Source organism: Carassius carassius, chromosome 3 (assembly GCF_963082965.1).
Source record: "Carassius carassius chromosome 3, fCarCar2.1, whole genome shotgun sequence".
Taxonomy (NCBI): domain Eukaryota; kingdom Metazoa; phylum Chordata; class Actinopteri; order Cypriniformes; family Cyprinidae; genus Carassius; species Carassius carassius.
This window is the reverse complement of record NC_081757.1, coordinates 21,523,169-21,540,346: the sequence shown is the minus strand read 5'-3', so window position 1 is coordinate 21,540,346 and position 17,178 is coordinate 21,523,169. Positions and strand designations below refer to the sequence as shown.

At 38.8% G+C, this 17,178-nt stretch overlaps 2 protein-coding genes across 3 annotated transcripts in view; both read left to right on the top strand.

Annotated features, from left to right (window-relative positions):
• The window catches only part of LOC132123329 (T-cell immunomodulatory protein-like), a 142,581-nt gene extending 139,752 nt beyond the window's left edge, over positions 1 to 2,829 (top strand). For both annotated transcript variants that reach the window (XM_059533885.1, XM_059533892.1), the window contains exon 18: positions 1,439 to 2,829. In XM_059533885.1, the coding sequence (XP_059389868.1) occupies positions 1,439 to 1,498 (60 nt within the window). In that variant the 3' untranslated portion in view covers positions 1,499 to 2,829. The remainder of the gene's footprint in view (positions 1 to 1,438) is intronic.
• Positions 2,830 to 3,359: 530 nt separating this feature from the next.
• Positions 3,360 to 16,644, top strand: LOC132123320 (neuropilin and tolloid-like protein 2). Its single transcript, XM_059533875.1, has 9 exons — positions 3,360 to 3,607; positions 6,518 to 6,574; positions 6,972 to 7,112; positions 8,425 to 8,673; positions 9,544 to 9,591; positions 9,880 to 10,007; positions 10,672 to 10,900; positions 13,078 to 13,191; positions 15,317 to 16,644. Exons 1-9 carry the CDS (start codon positions 3,598 to 3,600, stop codon positions 16,015 to 16,017), a joined length of 1,677 nt encoding a protein of 558 aa, XP_059389858.1. The 5' UTR covers positions 3,360 to 3,597; the 3' UTR covers positions 16,018 to 16,644.
• The last annotated feature ends 534 nt before the right edge of the window (positions 16,645 to 17,178 follow it).

The window sequence follows — 17,178 nt, the reverse complement described above, 5'->3', positions numbered from 1 at the left end:
GTCTTTATAAAATTACCTCGCAGGCAACATGACCGCGTCTAATCCTCCTTCAATGCCGGAGACTGCGGATGTGTGTGGGTCATGTGAATGTCAGCCTGTCAGTAGCCTATATAGATCCTGTACTATATGTTGCCTGCGGCTCCATCAGTACCTGGCACTTCAGCGCCTTGAGGTGTGCTTGTTGGAGAGCACACGTCAAACCCAATGTGTGGCAGGAGAATTCAAGATGCATTTCTGCAACAAAAACATAATACAAAATTGTGGAAACTGAACTTTCCTTGGTACTGTGCCATTGTTAGAAATCATGTGAAGTTCCATCATTAAATAGCTGGAAGCTGATCTGACAGAGACGATTACATTACTATTACTTATTGGCTGGTGCTGGAAGAACTAAAATGGTCAGACATGCTCCATCTGCAAGTATTGCTATTTAGTGATCCTGAGCTTGAAGGAGCGTACGGGTTATTTTTATCACTGACATTAAGTCGAGCACTCATGACAGAGTAATCAATGAGTCTGTGACTGGCCTGTGACTCACTAAACACATTTACATGGACCTGAAATGAAGATGAACCCGTAGGTATGTATTTTTCACTACAACCCTCAATTATGGCAATGAAAGTCGGCGAATAGTGATGTTGACGTGACTTGGCACCGTATCATGTGGAAAAATCCGACATATAGCAGTATATCTTGTGAATAGATATCATCTGGATGCTCCTGAGCAGATAGTGTAGGGTTTGACAGCGCTCAGTCAAAGCCTCAGGCTCTTTTTGCATGGTCTGTGAGATATAAAGTCCTTTTGAAAAGGAAAATAATCCCTTCTTATATCTGTCTGGCACATAGCTTTTTTTTCCTTCTTAACTGATTTGCCATTTTGCATATGACCGACGTGTCTTCCACAGTTACTAGGTGGGAAACGACACACTTAAATCTAAAAATGCATCCTTATAAGTGGCCCTTATAGAACAGGAGATCCAATTCACAAGTGTTTCACAGAGGGACCCGGTGCGTTAGTCACTCATACTAGCTGAGAATAGACATCGTTTTTGCCATTGCCGAGACAGGATAATCACTGAGCACATACACACACACACACACACACACACACACACGCGCGCGCGCGCGCGCGCTCACTTTCCAGGCTCGGCAGTGTGTGTTATTATCAGTCTCGGGCAGCAAGTGTCTGGTGTTGGCTCTATCTGTGATCACACACAGAGGTATTTCGTCATTGTTAAGTGTGCCATTGTGTGTGTAATGGGTTCTCTGTCTGTCTGTCTCTCTCTTTGTAACTGTCCTTTTCCTCTCCCAGTGTATCAAACTCTATTGTATTGTGTTTGCATTCAACTCACTGGCACGGTTAACGTGCGAGACGCTTCTGCACTCAGGACCGTGACATTACAACATAATGCAAACTTTGATTGTTTGTGTGTTACAGAAAGCAGATGACCGGGAGAAGAGACAGGAGGCCCATCGCTTCCATTTCGATGCCATGTGAGAAACCAGAGAGAGCGTTGTGGGTAAACGCTGAGAAGATTGGGTCTTTCATTTCAGTGGTGTATTTATTTTCACTCTTTTTCCACACTGGAGCATTTTTATATTCTTAATATGACTATTTTGAACAGTGATGTCTCTGTGGATCTGTTGACTTCTTAAGAGAAGAGGTATGTTTTTGTCAAGTTTGTTTACATGATCCTAAACGCATACTGATGTTTGCACATTGAGAAGAGATAAGAGTATTTCATGCCATTTTTGTATTTTGGTTTGGGATAAATGTGTTATTTAAAAGATTATTTTTCTGTATTGTTAAAGTGACTGGTAAAAGTCAGGTAGTCAGAAACAGAACCAGTAATTTTTTCTTGTTTTCTTTCAAGTTTTCTGTTGTGTGTTTTGAAGGACTTAATGAATCGTCAGCCTCTGTGTCTATGAATGTGACTGCGTGATTAGTTCTTTCACATCACTGAAGCTCTTTACTAAATAAACGCTTTGAATTTAAGCACTATATGAGGCCCCCTGTAAACAAAGGTGTCCTCTGCAAACTGATTTTAATAGGCATTTAGCTGAACGGAGTCATAAAAAATGGCATCAGTTTCACAATAAAATATTGCATTAACTCTCAACACTCAGTGCCAACCACATCCAAATGATTCCCCAGAGTTCCTTGTTTTGATTCATTAACTTGACACTGGATATCAACATTATATAGGAAGTCAACATAAAGCAGGTTGTTGTTTCTGCATGCACTCTCTTCTGTTTGCATTCTAGTAATTCCCTTTGTGTCTGTCTTCTTTCCTATTGTAAGGCACTGTTATGAATACTTAAACTCTGGGTTGTTTTTCCATTGTCACTAATGCCTTTAAGTACATTCCTTGATTTCTAAGTGGTTATTTATTTTACTTGTTTTTAAATCACTGGAAATTAATAACGTGCTGCTGAAGAATGTTTTGTTCTTAGCTGTATATATCTGACAGGTGCTCAGATCCATGCATTGATTTATATGCTAATCTCTTTTATCTTTAAAAATGGTGTTGTTATAGTGCCCCATATGCACATTAGGTGATTTCACTATCAAAGGCAAAATCAAATTACAAACCACAATAATACAGCTGCATACTAGACCTGCATGTTAACTGGCATGCAATTATTGCAGATAGTTTTCACTAATTGTTTCTGGTCAGGTGCATATTGGTTCTAACATGCTGTGCATCTGTGCTCTGTTTTAATTATTAATGAATCACTCTCAAAATGTTTTGGTTGCGTTTAAATGCTGTTTGTCAGTAGATGTCTTTTGGAATGTTGTATTGAAAATAAACATGACGAAATGCTTTATACCTTTGCGTTTTCCTCAAGTTATTTTCGGTTGATCTGAAATACACTTACAGTTAGGAAACATCTCCAGAAGATATGAGTCAGAAGATAGTCATCTGCAATGAGTTCATCACGTCTTGTACCCTGAAAAAACTGCATTTCTATTTTACAAGGTTCATGCAATAATGGAGAGGAATGTGTGATATCACCAGACAGTCGTCACATGATTTAAAAGAAATCATGGCTGTAGGCTGTTGTTTGCCTACATCGTCGCTAATCAAAAAATCTGCCTGCTTTACAATTAATTACTAAACTCTTCGAGAAAGAATAAATCAATAGGCCTACACTTCACGATACAAATCACGTCACCTTAACTTGACCGCGTCGTACTCTCGTGAAGTGCGCATGCGCACAGGCTGCTCATTCAAGCTAGCAGCGCCCAAAGCTCAAATGAGCCTCGTTTAGAGCGATCAGCTCAGTTCAGCCCGAGACTCCCGCAGATGCGCGTCTCTCCCCGGACTCGCCGCGTATTTGAATGGTGACACACTGCATGTGGATTTACAAAGCACTTTTCTCAACAGGATTATTAAATCAGTCATTTACAACCTGTCAGGCGGACTTGAGGTGCGTGTTCTCTGCGAGGAATACAGTGGTGTCTTTCCAGTTTGAGGAATGGGATTAACGAGATCGAAGAAAAGTTGGGATTTGTAGGTCAGGTAAAATGGAAAGATAAAGCTCGTCTACAGAGCTCACCAAGGTGGAAGCAGCGGTAATTCACAACGAAAGGAAATGCACAGAGGTGAGTTTTAAACCAACATTTCTTTCTGTGGACGTTTTTAATATATATATATATATATAATTTTTTTTTTTTTTTGCGTGTCTGACAACACAGCGCGGTTTGGTTTGATGCTGCAACAAAACAAATACAGCTCAACATTCATAGAGTCGTAATAACAAGTTACAGTTTTCAGGGCTAACCGTGGCGTCGCTACCTACAGGTGTGCTTTCGTTTATTAGCTATGTGTAGCATGTGCCATTTCTGGTAAATACATTTATATTCGTTATTTACTTCATGTTTATTAAACCGTTGTTCATTTGTATGAACAATAGATGAAATCTATTGTGTTACTTGTTAGCCATCAAAAATGGCCATTTGGACGTTAAAGGCTGTATAGTCACAGAACAAAAGGCGAGTTGCATTAGATTTCTGCAGCGTCTCTTGCAAGTTCGCCGCGTGAGCGCGTGGCATTTGCAGAAGCGGCGCGCGAGTGCTGAAGTGACAGCTCCGGCGTGCCACATCTGGAGCGCGAGCTGCTCTCCTGATGAACCGTGTCATCGAGGTTTCTGTAAATGTTCACTGAAATCATTTTCAATGTGTATTGAGATCATTTTCCTATTTTCAACTCCCAGTTCGCTAATTAATTCAGACCATGCAAACAAGACAAAACGTGGTAACGCTTTATATAGCAATGTAGGTTTATATATATATATATATATATATAAAATATTTAATATTCACAAAAATATGTATGTATTCTTATTTATATTATGGTCACTGTTTCGAATTGGTGAGATCAAAAGACAAACGTAAAATATATAGCCATATGTCTTTGTGAATTAAGGCCCACGAAGATCAAGCTCTAAAATAAAGTCATAAACTCACAAATTCTGTGATTTGAATGAATGGGAAAGAAGATGATGATGATTTACTCTAACCTGAATTAATTTGCGATCAACTGCTCTATTGCACATTTGAATTACAACCAAAGCATTGGTGATTTTGCAATGACATTGTACTGTTTGGCTTCTGTGACGATTAATCGAACTGCGTTTATTATTTCTCTTTGGCTTAATGCGAGTGTGGTCTTAGAGAATGTCAATCACAAACTAAAGAAATCAGTTTTTGTAAAGAAATGGAGACGTGAAGTATTTAACACCAGTATGAGTAATTCTTTTGAAGCATTTATAGTTCAAAGTAATAAGCTGCAGGCAAACTGTCACCTGTTTTAATTAACTTTAAATACAGTAAAGTGCTGCAATTAAATTTAAATGACAATAAGCTCTACAGTTCATTGGACAAAAGCTAGTCAATCTCTTCGGTCAATTAAAGGTATAATAAAGCTATAATAAAGGGTTTTTTTCTCAGTAGTGAGATTTGTTTGGGTTTTTGGATGAACACATTGCTCAAACGCTTCATAACATTTTAACGCTTCATCCCATGGGGCTCATCCCAGATGTGTGTTCATCTGAAACCAGACAGCAGTCAAGATAATTCATGCAGAAAATCCGATCTATGTGAGATCTGGAGCCACCGTTGACATCCTCATTTTAAGGACAAAACTCAGTTTAATTAAGTTAGACTTTTTTCATATGTCTTTAGCCTATATACAAGTTGTGGGCTATTTAAAAACATTTTTTGTTGATCTCATATCACACAAGATAAAGGACCCCCGGAGAGCTCTTGGGTTCATCTTTTATGTGTGTTTGTCTGACATCTCTTCAAGACATAGGGTTCCTTCTTTAGCGTGAGCGGCGTTTCATAACATGGAGATTGTCGCCTTTGACTTTTCTTTGACAAACATGCATTTTAGTAAATGAATCCATGCTGATGTTGTATTATTTCAGGTCAAGGTAAACACAGACTGTTGAGGTTCAGCCCAAGCTTTATATATATATATATCATTTCCATTTTATACATATTATAAAATAGTAATCAGAAATATATAATAGATATTTATATATAATCTTGAACAGAAAACTTGAAAGAAAGTTGGACTGACTTTGATGGGTTTCCACTGTTATTAACATTGTAACTGTGGGGGGTGATGATAAATTTGACATCTCCTTTCTAAAATTCTATAATCAATCTCTCTCTGTTTAGAAAGTCACAGAAACACGTGATTTTCTTCCACCATATTTGCCATATTCTGCTGTTCGCCACTAGCCCATAAAGTTTACCAAATCTATGACAACTTCTGCTTCCGAGAGCCCTGGAAATCAGGTCTTTTTGATTTTGTTTGCAAACTTGCTGTAAAAAGTGTACCAGAATGTAAGCAGATGCACGCTGTACTTGACACTTCAGCTGTGTCTTATCATACTGAATGAATAGCAACTGATTGGCCTGAAAATAAATACCAATTTCCTGCCAATTCCGTGACCAACACTATAAACACACTTGAGACCATTCATTGCTTTATTTTGCTGTCTAGATAATTAATTTTCACACAACCCAGAAGGAAATAAATTAATATTGCATCATAATTAAATCAGCAATGTGGCTGTGTATGATGCTTTGTCATTTAATTATACATTTTCGAGGCAGGGAATCTTTGGGCATCTGGCCTTGTGTCAGAGATGGGTGTCAAGTGCAAGAGTTGTTTTGACATGACAAGGATCTTCAGCGTTCGATCAGTCTGACAGATTTATTCCTGTCCAGATGCGGGGCTTGGAGAATAATAGAGGAGTTTGGTGTGATCAATGTGCCCCACAATGCCCATGGCCTTTGCCTCTGCACAATGAATCAGTGCTGTTAGAAGAGTCATTTGTGGTATGGTCATTTTGCAGTGCCGATACAGTATTTCCCAGTCTTGTATACAGGTGTCCTGAACATCGTGTTGAATGAAGGACACGATTGTGGCTAGAATGTGATATCACGTGCCTATTTTTTTCTGCTAACATTTGACATGCTCTTGCTCACTTTTGTTTCCAGCCTGGGTTCTCCTCGTTGTAATAGAAGAGGGATTTGCCCTGGCGCAGAAAATTAAAGGTATGACTCACACATTATCACACTCATATCTGAATTGTCAACTGTGACAGTCCTATCTATACACATTTTTGCACTGGGCACTTGCAGAGGGTTTCCATGCAGCACTTTTTGCTTTCAGTTTCTCTGTGGATAAACTGGCCAATAAATGTAGAGTTTTAAACTCATTAAAAATGCAAAAGAAATGCTACTTTCGATCAGACAAGTAGATCTAGGGTTGAAATATTTGTTTTTGTATTTCTTTGTAAGCTAAAAATAAATATATCATATATATATATATCAAATATATAATAAATAAAATCAGTATGGGACTCTATGATCAGCTGCTGATGACTGTCACAATCTGCAAAAAAATCATTCCTGTTTCCTTTATCCCCCCTTCATCTATCTGTTCTCACAGAGACGCAGAATGCGGGTGAATCTCTGTCTAACGCTGAACAGTGCGGCCAGTGGACCCGGAATATCAATGGAGGCCTGTTTACATCTCCAAACTATCCTAACTCCTATCCGCCCAACAAGGAGTGTGTGTACATCCTAGAAGGTAACCTCCCTAAAAGCAAATGAAAGCAGTCTCTCCGGCTGTTCTTCAGCTGTTAGATGTCAAACTGACAATAACTGTTAATGACAGCATGATTGATGTCTGCCTCAAGTTAACAGTGTTTACTAATATAGAACTGTTATATTTAGCCTCTAGGTACTTAAGAACTCTTCTCTTTATCATTATGGTATATACAACATTAATTATAATCTCTAAACAGCATCATATCTGCTGGTGCATCTTAGTATAACACTACAAGTGTGAATGACAGTTTTGTTCTGGCTCTAGCATAACAGTATTTGAAGCAGTGCAAGAGCGCCCCCTGTGGGCGAAGCAAATTTACATGCATTCAAATACATTGTGACAGATACGTGTCTTTTGAGGGAAAGAAATAAATATCAAATTTTTCAAATCAGGTTTTAACTAGATATAAGCATTTCTTTCTGTTTTTATTTATTTTTGTTGAATAAACAAATGTGGCTACCACATTTCAGTCCTTTCAACATGTGCATCTTAATGTGATTGTCATTTCAGACCAACAAGATAATGTAGATAGAGTGAACATTTTAACAAATACTTGCACGTGATGGAGTTTCCACATTACCCAGTGGCCTAAGTGACGTTAATTTACCTTAGAAACTTATTAAACTGAATGGATAGTAGTAATCCTGTGCATATTTATTTGCATGCCTTTATATGTAGAACAGAAAGAAGCTATTTTTCTTGATAAATAACTGTAGAATATGCAGAGTATGTGGTTTTAATGCAAGCAGCAGCAAATACAGCCAAACAAACCTAAATCAACAGTGGCATTGGTTATTTGTCTCGGGGACTGATATGATTGTGGTTGTTGTGCCTCAAGCAGGTGACCTAAATTCAAAATTTAGTTGTACTACGTTTGTGTATTTATATACAACACAAATTGGAGATTGCTGTGAATATTCCTCTATTTGTATTAATAAATCAAAATGAATTCAAATGAGATGTGCATTGCAGTATAATGGTCTATCATGTTCTTTCAACAATGTTATAAAAGAGAATTCATCTTCATTTGTAGTAGACTGTCTGTTCATAATGTGGACACTGGATGAAATGTGGATCTAAAATCTATATTGTTCATTTTGATACATTTTTCCTTTGTGTGTTTTAGCATGAGAATCTGTGTTTGACTGGCATATTATAATTTTACAATGTAGTATCATTGTGTTAGCTCAATTTCTGGAAGGCGTCCTGCAGGTTACCGTGTCACATATTGTACAGTTCTAAACTAAATACAATGTTTGCTCTTTCATTCTCGATTTCCTCTCTCCTGCAGCTCTCCCTCGGCAGAGAATTCAGCTGACCTTTGACAAAACATACTATATCGAGCCCTCCTTCGAGTGCCGCTTCGACCATATTGAGATAAGGGATGGTCCCTTTGGTTTCTCCCCTCTAATTGATCGCTTCTGTGGGCCAAAGAGTCCAGGCGTGGTCACCTCCACGGGCCGCTTCATGTGGATTAAATTCACTAGCGACGAGGAGCTTGAAGGCTTAGGTTTCCGTGTCAAATACACTTTTATAGCAGGTAACCCTGACACTGCATTTGCTTCATAATGCATTCTGAATTTAAAGAGGGCCTTGATGCTGTAGAGTCCTTGCTTGCCTGTTTAACATTGCAGCATTGCTTGTCTGACTTGATGCATGTTGTGCACAAAAAGGAGTTTGTATTCAGTCAGTTTGACAGAATTCAGTGATTTAAGCTATTGGTGATTGGATTTCATTCTGTTAAATTAATTACCTTTGCATAAAAATAACCACCTTGCAATAAAAAATAACCACCTTCTTTATGTAAATTAGATTTCACAACAATTTTGTAATAATCTTCAATGGCAATTTCTGATAACAATTTTATCATTTATGGCCACTGTTATACACTAATAGTGGAAAACTAGTTGTTACCTTAAGAAGCTATTTCTATCTGATCTAATCTTTGAAATTACTTTTGTTGGTATAATTGAATGTGTTTAGGTTGATTCTTTAATGTTGTTAATTTTTATTTGAAATTTGTTACTTAAAATCTATTTATTTAGAGATTACCACATGAAACACATTTTTTAAGTGAACATTTTTACAGTGTAGGAAATGTTCACACAAGCTTGCTGTTATGCTCTTCTTATACTTTGAATGCAAATACTTCAACTTGATTTCTTTTATTTTAAGGCAGTAAAATCCTGGGCCAAATCCTGTTCAGATGCAGTAGCTTTAAGACTTTCAGATGTTCTGTGTGCTTTAGGTCAAATAAGACAAACACTCAATGCTGTTTATTAGATCAAACGGCAGATCTTTGCACCGCAGCACCCACGGCTCTCTTAAACTGGATTTTGATGCACGTTTGGAGCATGGGATTCCCAGCGTGTGCTATCTGGGTAATGCGATATCTGTCTTATCATTTCAGACCCAGATTTTCATTTGCACGTCGGTGGATTGCTAAATCCAATTCCAGGTAAGCCCCTCAATATTTTCACCCCCCACTTCAATTCCGTCTCAAGTGCTTTGTATTCTCTGCGGCAGGCTGCAGGCTATCTGCCACTGACATCTTCCACTCCTCCCTCTCTCTGTTGATCTGACTCTGTCTCTGGTCAGACTTTCCATTTCTGTTTTCTCCAAAAATCCTCCATTTGCCTCGCATTTGCAGTCACTGCTTTCTTTCAGCTAGTGCCACTTTAGGTTTTCTCTTTGCCTTATTTCACTCTTCCCTGTATTTTCCCACTTCCACCTTTTTCTCCGGCAGATTGCCAGTTTGAGATTAGTGGTACAGACGGAGTCATCCGCTCCAGTCAGGTGGAAGAAGAGGATAGGATCAAAAATGGAGATGCGTTGGACTGCATCTGGACCATCCGTGCCCCTCCGCAGTCCAAGGTGACCCTTTGATTCTCCTTTACTTGCATGGTTCATCAAATGAGATGATCCTGCTCTTCTGCCACGAGCAGATATATGAGCACCTAAAACCAGGGGCTGATGGGACCACAGGAGGCCATCAAGCCCTCCTGACCCTTTGTCTGCTGAGAAAACTTTTCAAGAGCTCAAATTAGCAATGCAGCAGCAGCAAGAATTAGGCCAGTGATGCAGAAATGGTGGTAGAGCCGAATCAGCAAGTACAAGGAATAAGACTAAGGAAAGAAAACGGCATTAAGATGGCCCGGGGATTATACACTCACCTGCGCTAAGCAGACCGGAACACTTAGCAGGCTAAAAAAACTCCCTAAAGAACCTGGCCGTGGAGTGAATGATTACAAAGCATGAAGATAAGTCAGAGTTATGAGGGCCAACTTTTTTTGTGATCTTTTGTGCCTGTGTCTTAAAGAAAACATAGCTAGGAGCTTATTTTTGTTGTTGTTAATCTTAGTAAGCAGTCCCCATAGATCAGGACAGTTCAGTTTGTGTCAGACCAAACTGCAGCAGTATTTTCCATACTGCTCGAAATTCCATTTTTGCAAATTGCTTTATTCTTTCTTTCCTGTTCAAGTCAGCATTTTGCAGAATCTAGCTGATGCATTTGCTAAAGGTCGGTTCATCCCTGCAGATATACCTCCGCTTCCTGGAGTACCAGATGGAGCACTCAAATGAGTGCAAGAAGAACTTTGTGGCCGTCTATGATGGCAGCAGTGCCATTGAGAACCTGAAAGCGAAGTTCTGCAGCACGGTGGCCAATGACGTGATGCTGGATACCGGCGTGGGCGTTGTGCGCATGTGGGCCGACGAGAGCAGCAGACTCAGCCGTTTCCGCATGCTCTTCACCTCATTTGTAGATCGTGAGTATAAGACGTTCTTAACGTTCAAAAGTACAGAATAACATAGCCAAATATACAGATCAATAAACCACATTGAAGATTATTAGCAGCTGCTTGTATCATTGAATTGAGAAGCAGTGAAAAGCATTCATATTTCGTGGGCAAATCAGTGGCTTTCATGGTGCTAGGAAGTAAGTATGGATGGATGTGACCTTTGGAGAAGTCTGTGCCAAGTCAGCTAGCAAAAAAAAAAAAGAGCTAAAGCCAGCAGGCTGGGTAGAAACATCATTTATATTTCATTTTATAATGTGCTTTAGGCAGAGTCTGCCTGTCCAGGAGAGAAAGCATTCTTGTTAACCGTAGAATGAAAACAGCACGAAAACAGATCCCTAGGTTATAATGTGCCAAATTTCATTCAAATTAAAAGCCATTTACATAACAACTTAATATGATGCAAGAAAATGCGGTTGTACATCTCTGTTTAACTGTTACATGCACTGGGATGAAATATTGTTAACTGTCGACATTTACATTTTAACGAATACATTGAAATCAGCTCTTTTCAAGTATTTAAGTTTATCACAAACGTTGCTTGAAATGTCTGAAAAAAAAAGATGTTTAATAATTGAATGAAATATGCTATGATCCATGGGAGCTGACTTAAACAAGCTGGCGTTTATTTAAAAATTTACCATTTAAGGACTGCGAAGTTAATAAAAGTTATCTCTGTAGAAAGCAGTGATATCAGCCAATTACTCCCCCAACCTTCATGCTAATGGCTGAGTCTTGATGGAAAATTGGAAGTTATCTGCACCTGTTGAAAAGAAAGAAAACACTAAATTAAGCTTTATTTTATGAGTTAGATGTTTTGGTATGAATGATATATCACATTGTCTTTCCACTTTGATTTGCAGCACAGTTGGTGTTTAAAGGTTGAATGCAAATTGCATAAAATTACCATGGAGCAAATGGATATTTTTGCTCTACTTTGCAATACTTTTAATAAATGCCAGAATAATTCAATGTCAACTCCATCTGAACTCCATCTGAATATTAATCTTGCTAAGAATGCAAATGCAGTGGCAGTGGCAAATGCAAATGATTTTCATGGCTGGGTTCGTAAAACTGCTGAAAGCCTTGCAGCGCTGTGAATAGACTGACACAGCCAAGTTGGGTTTGGGTTTGGATTAGTTGGATCATTTAATGCCTTCGCCACCATCTTGGCAAAGAGCAACAATTTCACTTCCTTTTCCACTGTGTTTCAAAACTTGCCATACACTCTGAGCACTACAGAAGATTCTTTGATGTATTGAAAGAAAAAAAATATTGAAAATTGTTTGTAACAATGGCTTTACTATCATTAAATGCATTATTGCAGAATGAAAGTATTAATTTAGTAGTAAAGCAGTATTAGCATTAATTCTTACTGTCCTTACTGTAAATGTACTGTACTGTAAAGTAATTCTTACTGTAAATCCTGCTCTGGATCATCACCCTTAATGTTTCTTTTCTAACTAATACACTTGTCGCATCACCCCATTCCTCTGATGAGCGATAATGTATCAGGGGATGTTGTGTGACTTTGGCAGCCATCAGTGACCACTGTCAGAAGGCAAGAAATGTCTAACAATTTTGGAAATGAGCACAGTATAGTGGGAGCAGGGAGCCGTTGCCAGGAAATGAAAGTTACGACCTCTTCAATCCTCTGTCAGAAGCACTTAGTCCATATAAACGGGATGAGATTTTCCCTCCTCACTCAAGCTCTAGCGCAGCAGTTATAAGGAGGATGCTTGGGTTTTGGCATAAAATGGAGACCGAGGGATGAGGCTGTGCAGCTGAAAGAGGAAGATGCAATGAGGAGAAGAGTGTCAGCCTGAAGGATTCATCCCCAGAGATCAGCACTCACCTTCAATTACAAGCTTATCTCCCCCTCTCCCTCGCTTTCCATTCTTCGTTACCCTCCTCTCTGACTAGCATGCTAAGCGTACGTTCAGTCAAGAGCTTCATGGCAACTTGGCCAGATGGGCTTTGTGATGGCTGTTAGATGTGATTTATAGTGTTGTGCTCAAAACCCGCTACACAGCCTGTGGCACAGGCATGAGGAGCACGTATCTGCAGACGGCCTGCTATGAGAAGAAAGAATGGGGGTTGCCTTGTTTTTAAGAGATTTAATTTTCTCTATCTGTTCTGTTTTTCAGCTCCATGCTCCAGCAGCACCTTTTTCTGTCATAGCAACATGTGCATCAACAACTCACTGGTGTGCAACGGCGTCCAGAACTGCGTTTACCCATGGGATGAGAACCACTGCAAGGGTGAGTTACTGCAGAAACACCAGCTTCTGTTTCCTCACCTGCAGCAGTAACCTCGGTTTGTGGTTAAAATGCTATTCTTTAAACAAAACCATTCTGTTTTTGTAACAGGTTTTAGTGTTGTTGTTTTATTTATTTTTTAAATATAATTGGGATTATTCCAAATTTATTTTTGAATATACACACAAGTGTGAGGTCAATAAGGTTTTATTTTATTTTATTATTATTATTTTTATTTAAATGCTCTCCAATGCTGCAAAAATAAAGTACATTTGAAATAACTGTTTTCCATTTTCATATGACATCTTTAAGAAATGTATTTTTTATTCCTGTGATGGCAAAGTTATTACTGGTCATCTCCAGTCTTCTTTTATCGGAGTAATGTCATAAACAGAGCAAGCATAAACTGGTTGACACCGGTAGTTTTTTGCCTCTTACCCTAATTTCACGCAGCATGTAAATGCAATAACCCGGGCCTTTTGAAGTGTGCAAGTGTGATACGTGACAGCAATGCATCGTTAGTGCCGATTTAAGCACATCTAGACAGAGCAAACGTTTTGCACTAAAGAAAGGAAATATATCACAAAAGCAGACTCTTTCATGACTCAGAATGATAAGTGTTCTCATCTCGTGAAGCAGAAGTGGTTCAATTAAAATGCTGCATTTATAACTGCATGAGAGGATCATTTGAGCTGTAAGTTTCACGCTGACATGTTGCGAGCTTTAGCTTTAACATCACAACTGACAAACATATGGAATACTCAGAGTCAGCTACACAAATTATTATATTTTGTTGTCACTAAAGGGTATTAACCTGATTTCTGTCAGGACCACTATAGTCAAAGATGACTGACAATTAACATACAGTTTGTATTAGCAGTATGGTTCTGTTCTGGCAAGAGCTCTCTGTGTATCCATGCAGCCTAGCATGGGTGAGAGCAGCGATAACCCCCCAGGGTAAACACAACAGAACCAACATAAATGTATTGCAGATATCATTAGATTCAGTAAATTAATGTAACATTTTTAAAGTAGTCTGATTCAAGAAGGATGGAGGAGGGTAATTAGCTATTGAGCAACATGAAGCTGATGATAAAACTGAAGGACCTTATATATGAATGCTGTGATTGGTGTCACATCCCTATAGGTGTCAGCTGATGCGAGCTTGACTAACATGACCTGCCAGAACTGATGCTACACTATGCTTTATTAATAAATTCAAGTAAACGCAGCTTACTGGCCTTGTCAGGTTACTGACGTGCATGTAAACGGGAAACTTTTCTTTTCTTTTGCTTAAAAAAAAAGGCTTAAATCCCCAAATGTACACATTTTCTGGTAATCTTTTAGTCAGTCTATGTTAATTCAGAACTGGAGGCAGCTGAAGACAAATCTCCACCAGCACTTGAGATGAACATGAACCAGAATGAACATTTCCTGATTATTCACTCACTCCTATGTCATCTAAGATGTTCATGTCTTTCTTCAGTCAAAAAGTAGTTGTTTTTTTTTTTTTAAAGAAAACATTCCAGGAATTTTCTACATAAAATGGACTAATGGTGGCCAACAGGTTGAAGGTCCAAATTGCAGTTTCTTATTTAGTAAAACGATCAGTCACCTTGTAAGAAAAATGCTAATTTATACACTTTTTAACTACGAATGTTCATCTTAACCTTAAACCAATGCACTAGCAAAAACCTTTTCTTTGTCTTTTCTGTATTTTTCCTCCGCTTTAGTTTTTTTTTTAAGCTAGCCTTCTAATAAATGTGGCATTGTATACTGTGAATATTGTTGGCTCTGTGATGAATTGCTTATGCTCCTCTCTTGTAATTCCCTATGGATAAAACAATCTGCTAAATGCATAAATGTAAATTATACTGACTTAAACAGTCTTTTTGTTCACAAATTGAACTGGTCTCTGTTTTTATTGTTGTAACTATCAATTATCAAGTTCAAAACATATTCTATATATTATTATATTATTATTTTCCCTGTCCATCTTTTGTGGCATATAGTCAACTTTTATGTGCTTTTAAATATGCTTTATTACTAGATGACTATTAAAAGTATGTTTGAATGTCTCTTTATGTTTTAAAGTTCGACTGAAAGCACTTTGTTTCTCCACCCTCAGAGAGAAAGTCCAAGGGACTCTTTCACCAAATCACAAAAGCACACGGCACGGTAATCGGCATCTCTGCTGGTGTGGTTCTGGTCTTGCTCATTATCTCCATCCTCGTGCAAATGAAGCAACCCCGTAAGAAAGTAGTGGCCCGTCGTCCGGCAGTCTTCAACAAAGGCGGCTTCCAGGAGGTATTTGATCCCCCCAACTATGAGCTGTTTTCCCTCCGTGACAAGGAGCTGTCGTCAGACCTGGCCGAGCTGTCGGATGAGCTGGACGGCTACCATAAGCTGCGGCGCTCTTCCACCATGTCCCGGTGCATCCACGAGCACCACTGTGGCACCCAGGCCTCCTCAGGCAGCAGCACAAAGCAGAGCCGCACCACGCTCAGCTCGATGGAGCTCTCTTACCACAACGATTTCTCCAAACCGCCTCCAATGAAGACCTTTAATAGCAGCAACACCGGCACCTATAAGAAGAGCTGCTACGGCTACAAACAGACTCACGACTGCGCCGAGCAGGTGATCGAGGACCGCGTGATGGAGGAGATCCCCTGTGAAATCTACGTGAGGGGTGGGAGCGTAGGAGGGGCTGCGGGCAGCATTGGAAGCGGCTGCGGGAGCATTACCATCCGAAACCATGGCAGTGCTCGTAGCAACAACACCACCAACGTGGTGGACCCGGGACAACGCTCCATATCCATGGACTTCTGAGATGGCGAAGAAAGACGAGGGAGAACGAGAGTCCTGACCACAACTGACTTAGTCCTGCATTGCTGTTTTTAATGCATGGGCTCCAGTGTCATGTAGACAAGCACGGATTAGACGGAGTGAACGGACTGTACACGGACAGACAGAGAAGACCACATATGGCTGGCTATTTTAATCTATGTACATTTAAAATGAAAGATAAACAGTATGTAGGTTTTGTGTTGTTGCTTGGCATTAACTCACATTTTGCATCATTTGATTCTGTGGATAACTCAAATTATGCTAAAATAAAGATGACCTATTATGAACTGAAGACAAAACCATCACCTGCTGTACACTTAAAAGCTGTTTCCACCAAGGATGATAACTATAAAGTTTTAATAATAGTTTTAATGCTATGAGAACAGTGAAGTCCACACCAAAAGTACAGATAAAAATGTCGTAGAAAGTACCTTTTGTATTTATAAAAAAATGGCAAGTTACACTTTGAATAAAATGGGTAATTTTAGTAGAAAGTAGACGGACTGTAAGTATTTTCTTGTAAAACATACTTCAATACATACACTCTTAAAAATAGAAGGATGTTTTTGCAGTGATGCCATAGAACAACCATTTTTGGTTCCTAAAAGAACCATTTTGAAGAAAATGTAACAAATCGATAGAACCTTTTTCAACTATAAAGAACATTTTTTGCATTTTAAAGGTTCCATGGATGCCAATAAAGAACCTTTATTTTTAAGAGGATCCTTCAATCTGTATGATTAACGCATACGGTATATTACATACAGGGGAACAACATCACTAGAATCATAAAAAAAATTTCAGATGTTGATTGATAAAAACATTGACAGCCGATCAGAATCCACTGGATGTTAAAGAGCTTAAGCATTTAAAGCAGCGGACAACATATCTGCAGTCTGCGCTTATAATAAACAGAAAGTTATGGACGTGTGGATGCTAATATAGTTATTATTATTATAGTTATCATTCTTGGTGTTAACAGGCTTATTACACTTGTGCTCAAAGCAGACAGGATTAGAAAGGTTTCCATCCACTGAATTTTTTTTTTTTTTTCAAAAATGGCATGTGATGTGACAATCACAGCTAAACAGGACATGTTTGAAGTTTAATATACAAGTGGAGGTTATCACTGTTTAGGGGAAA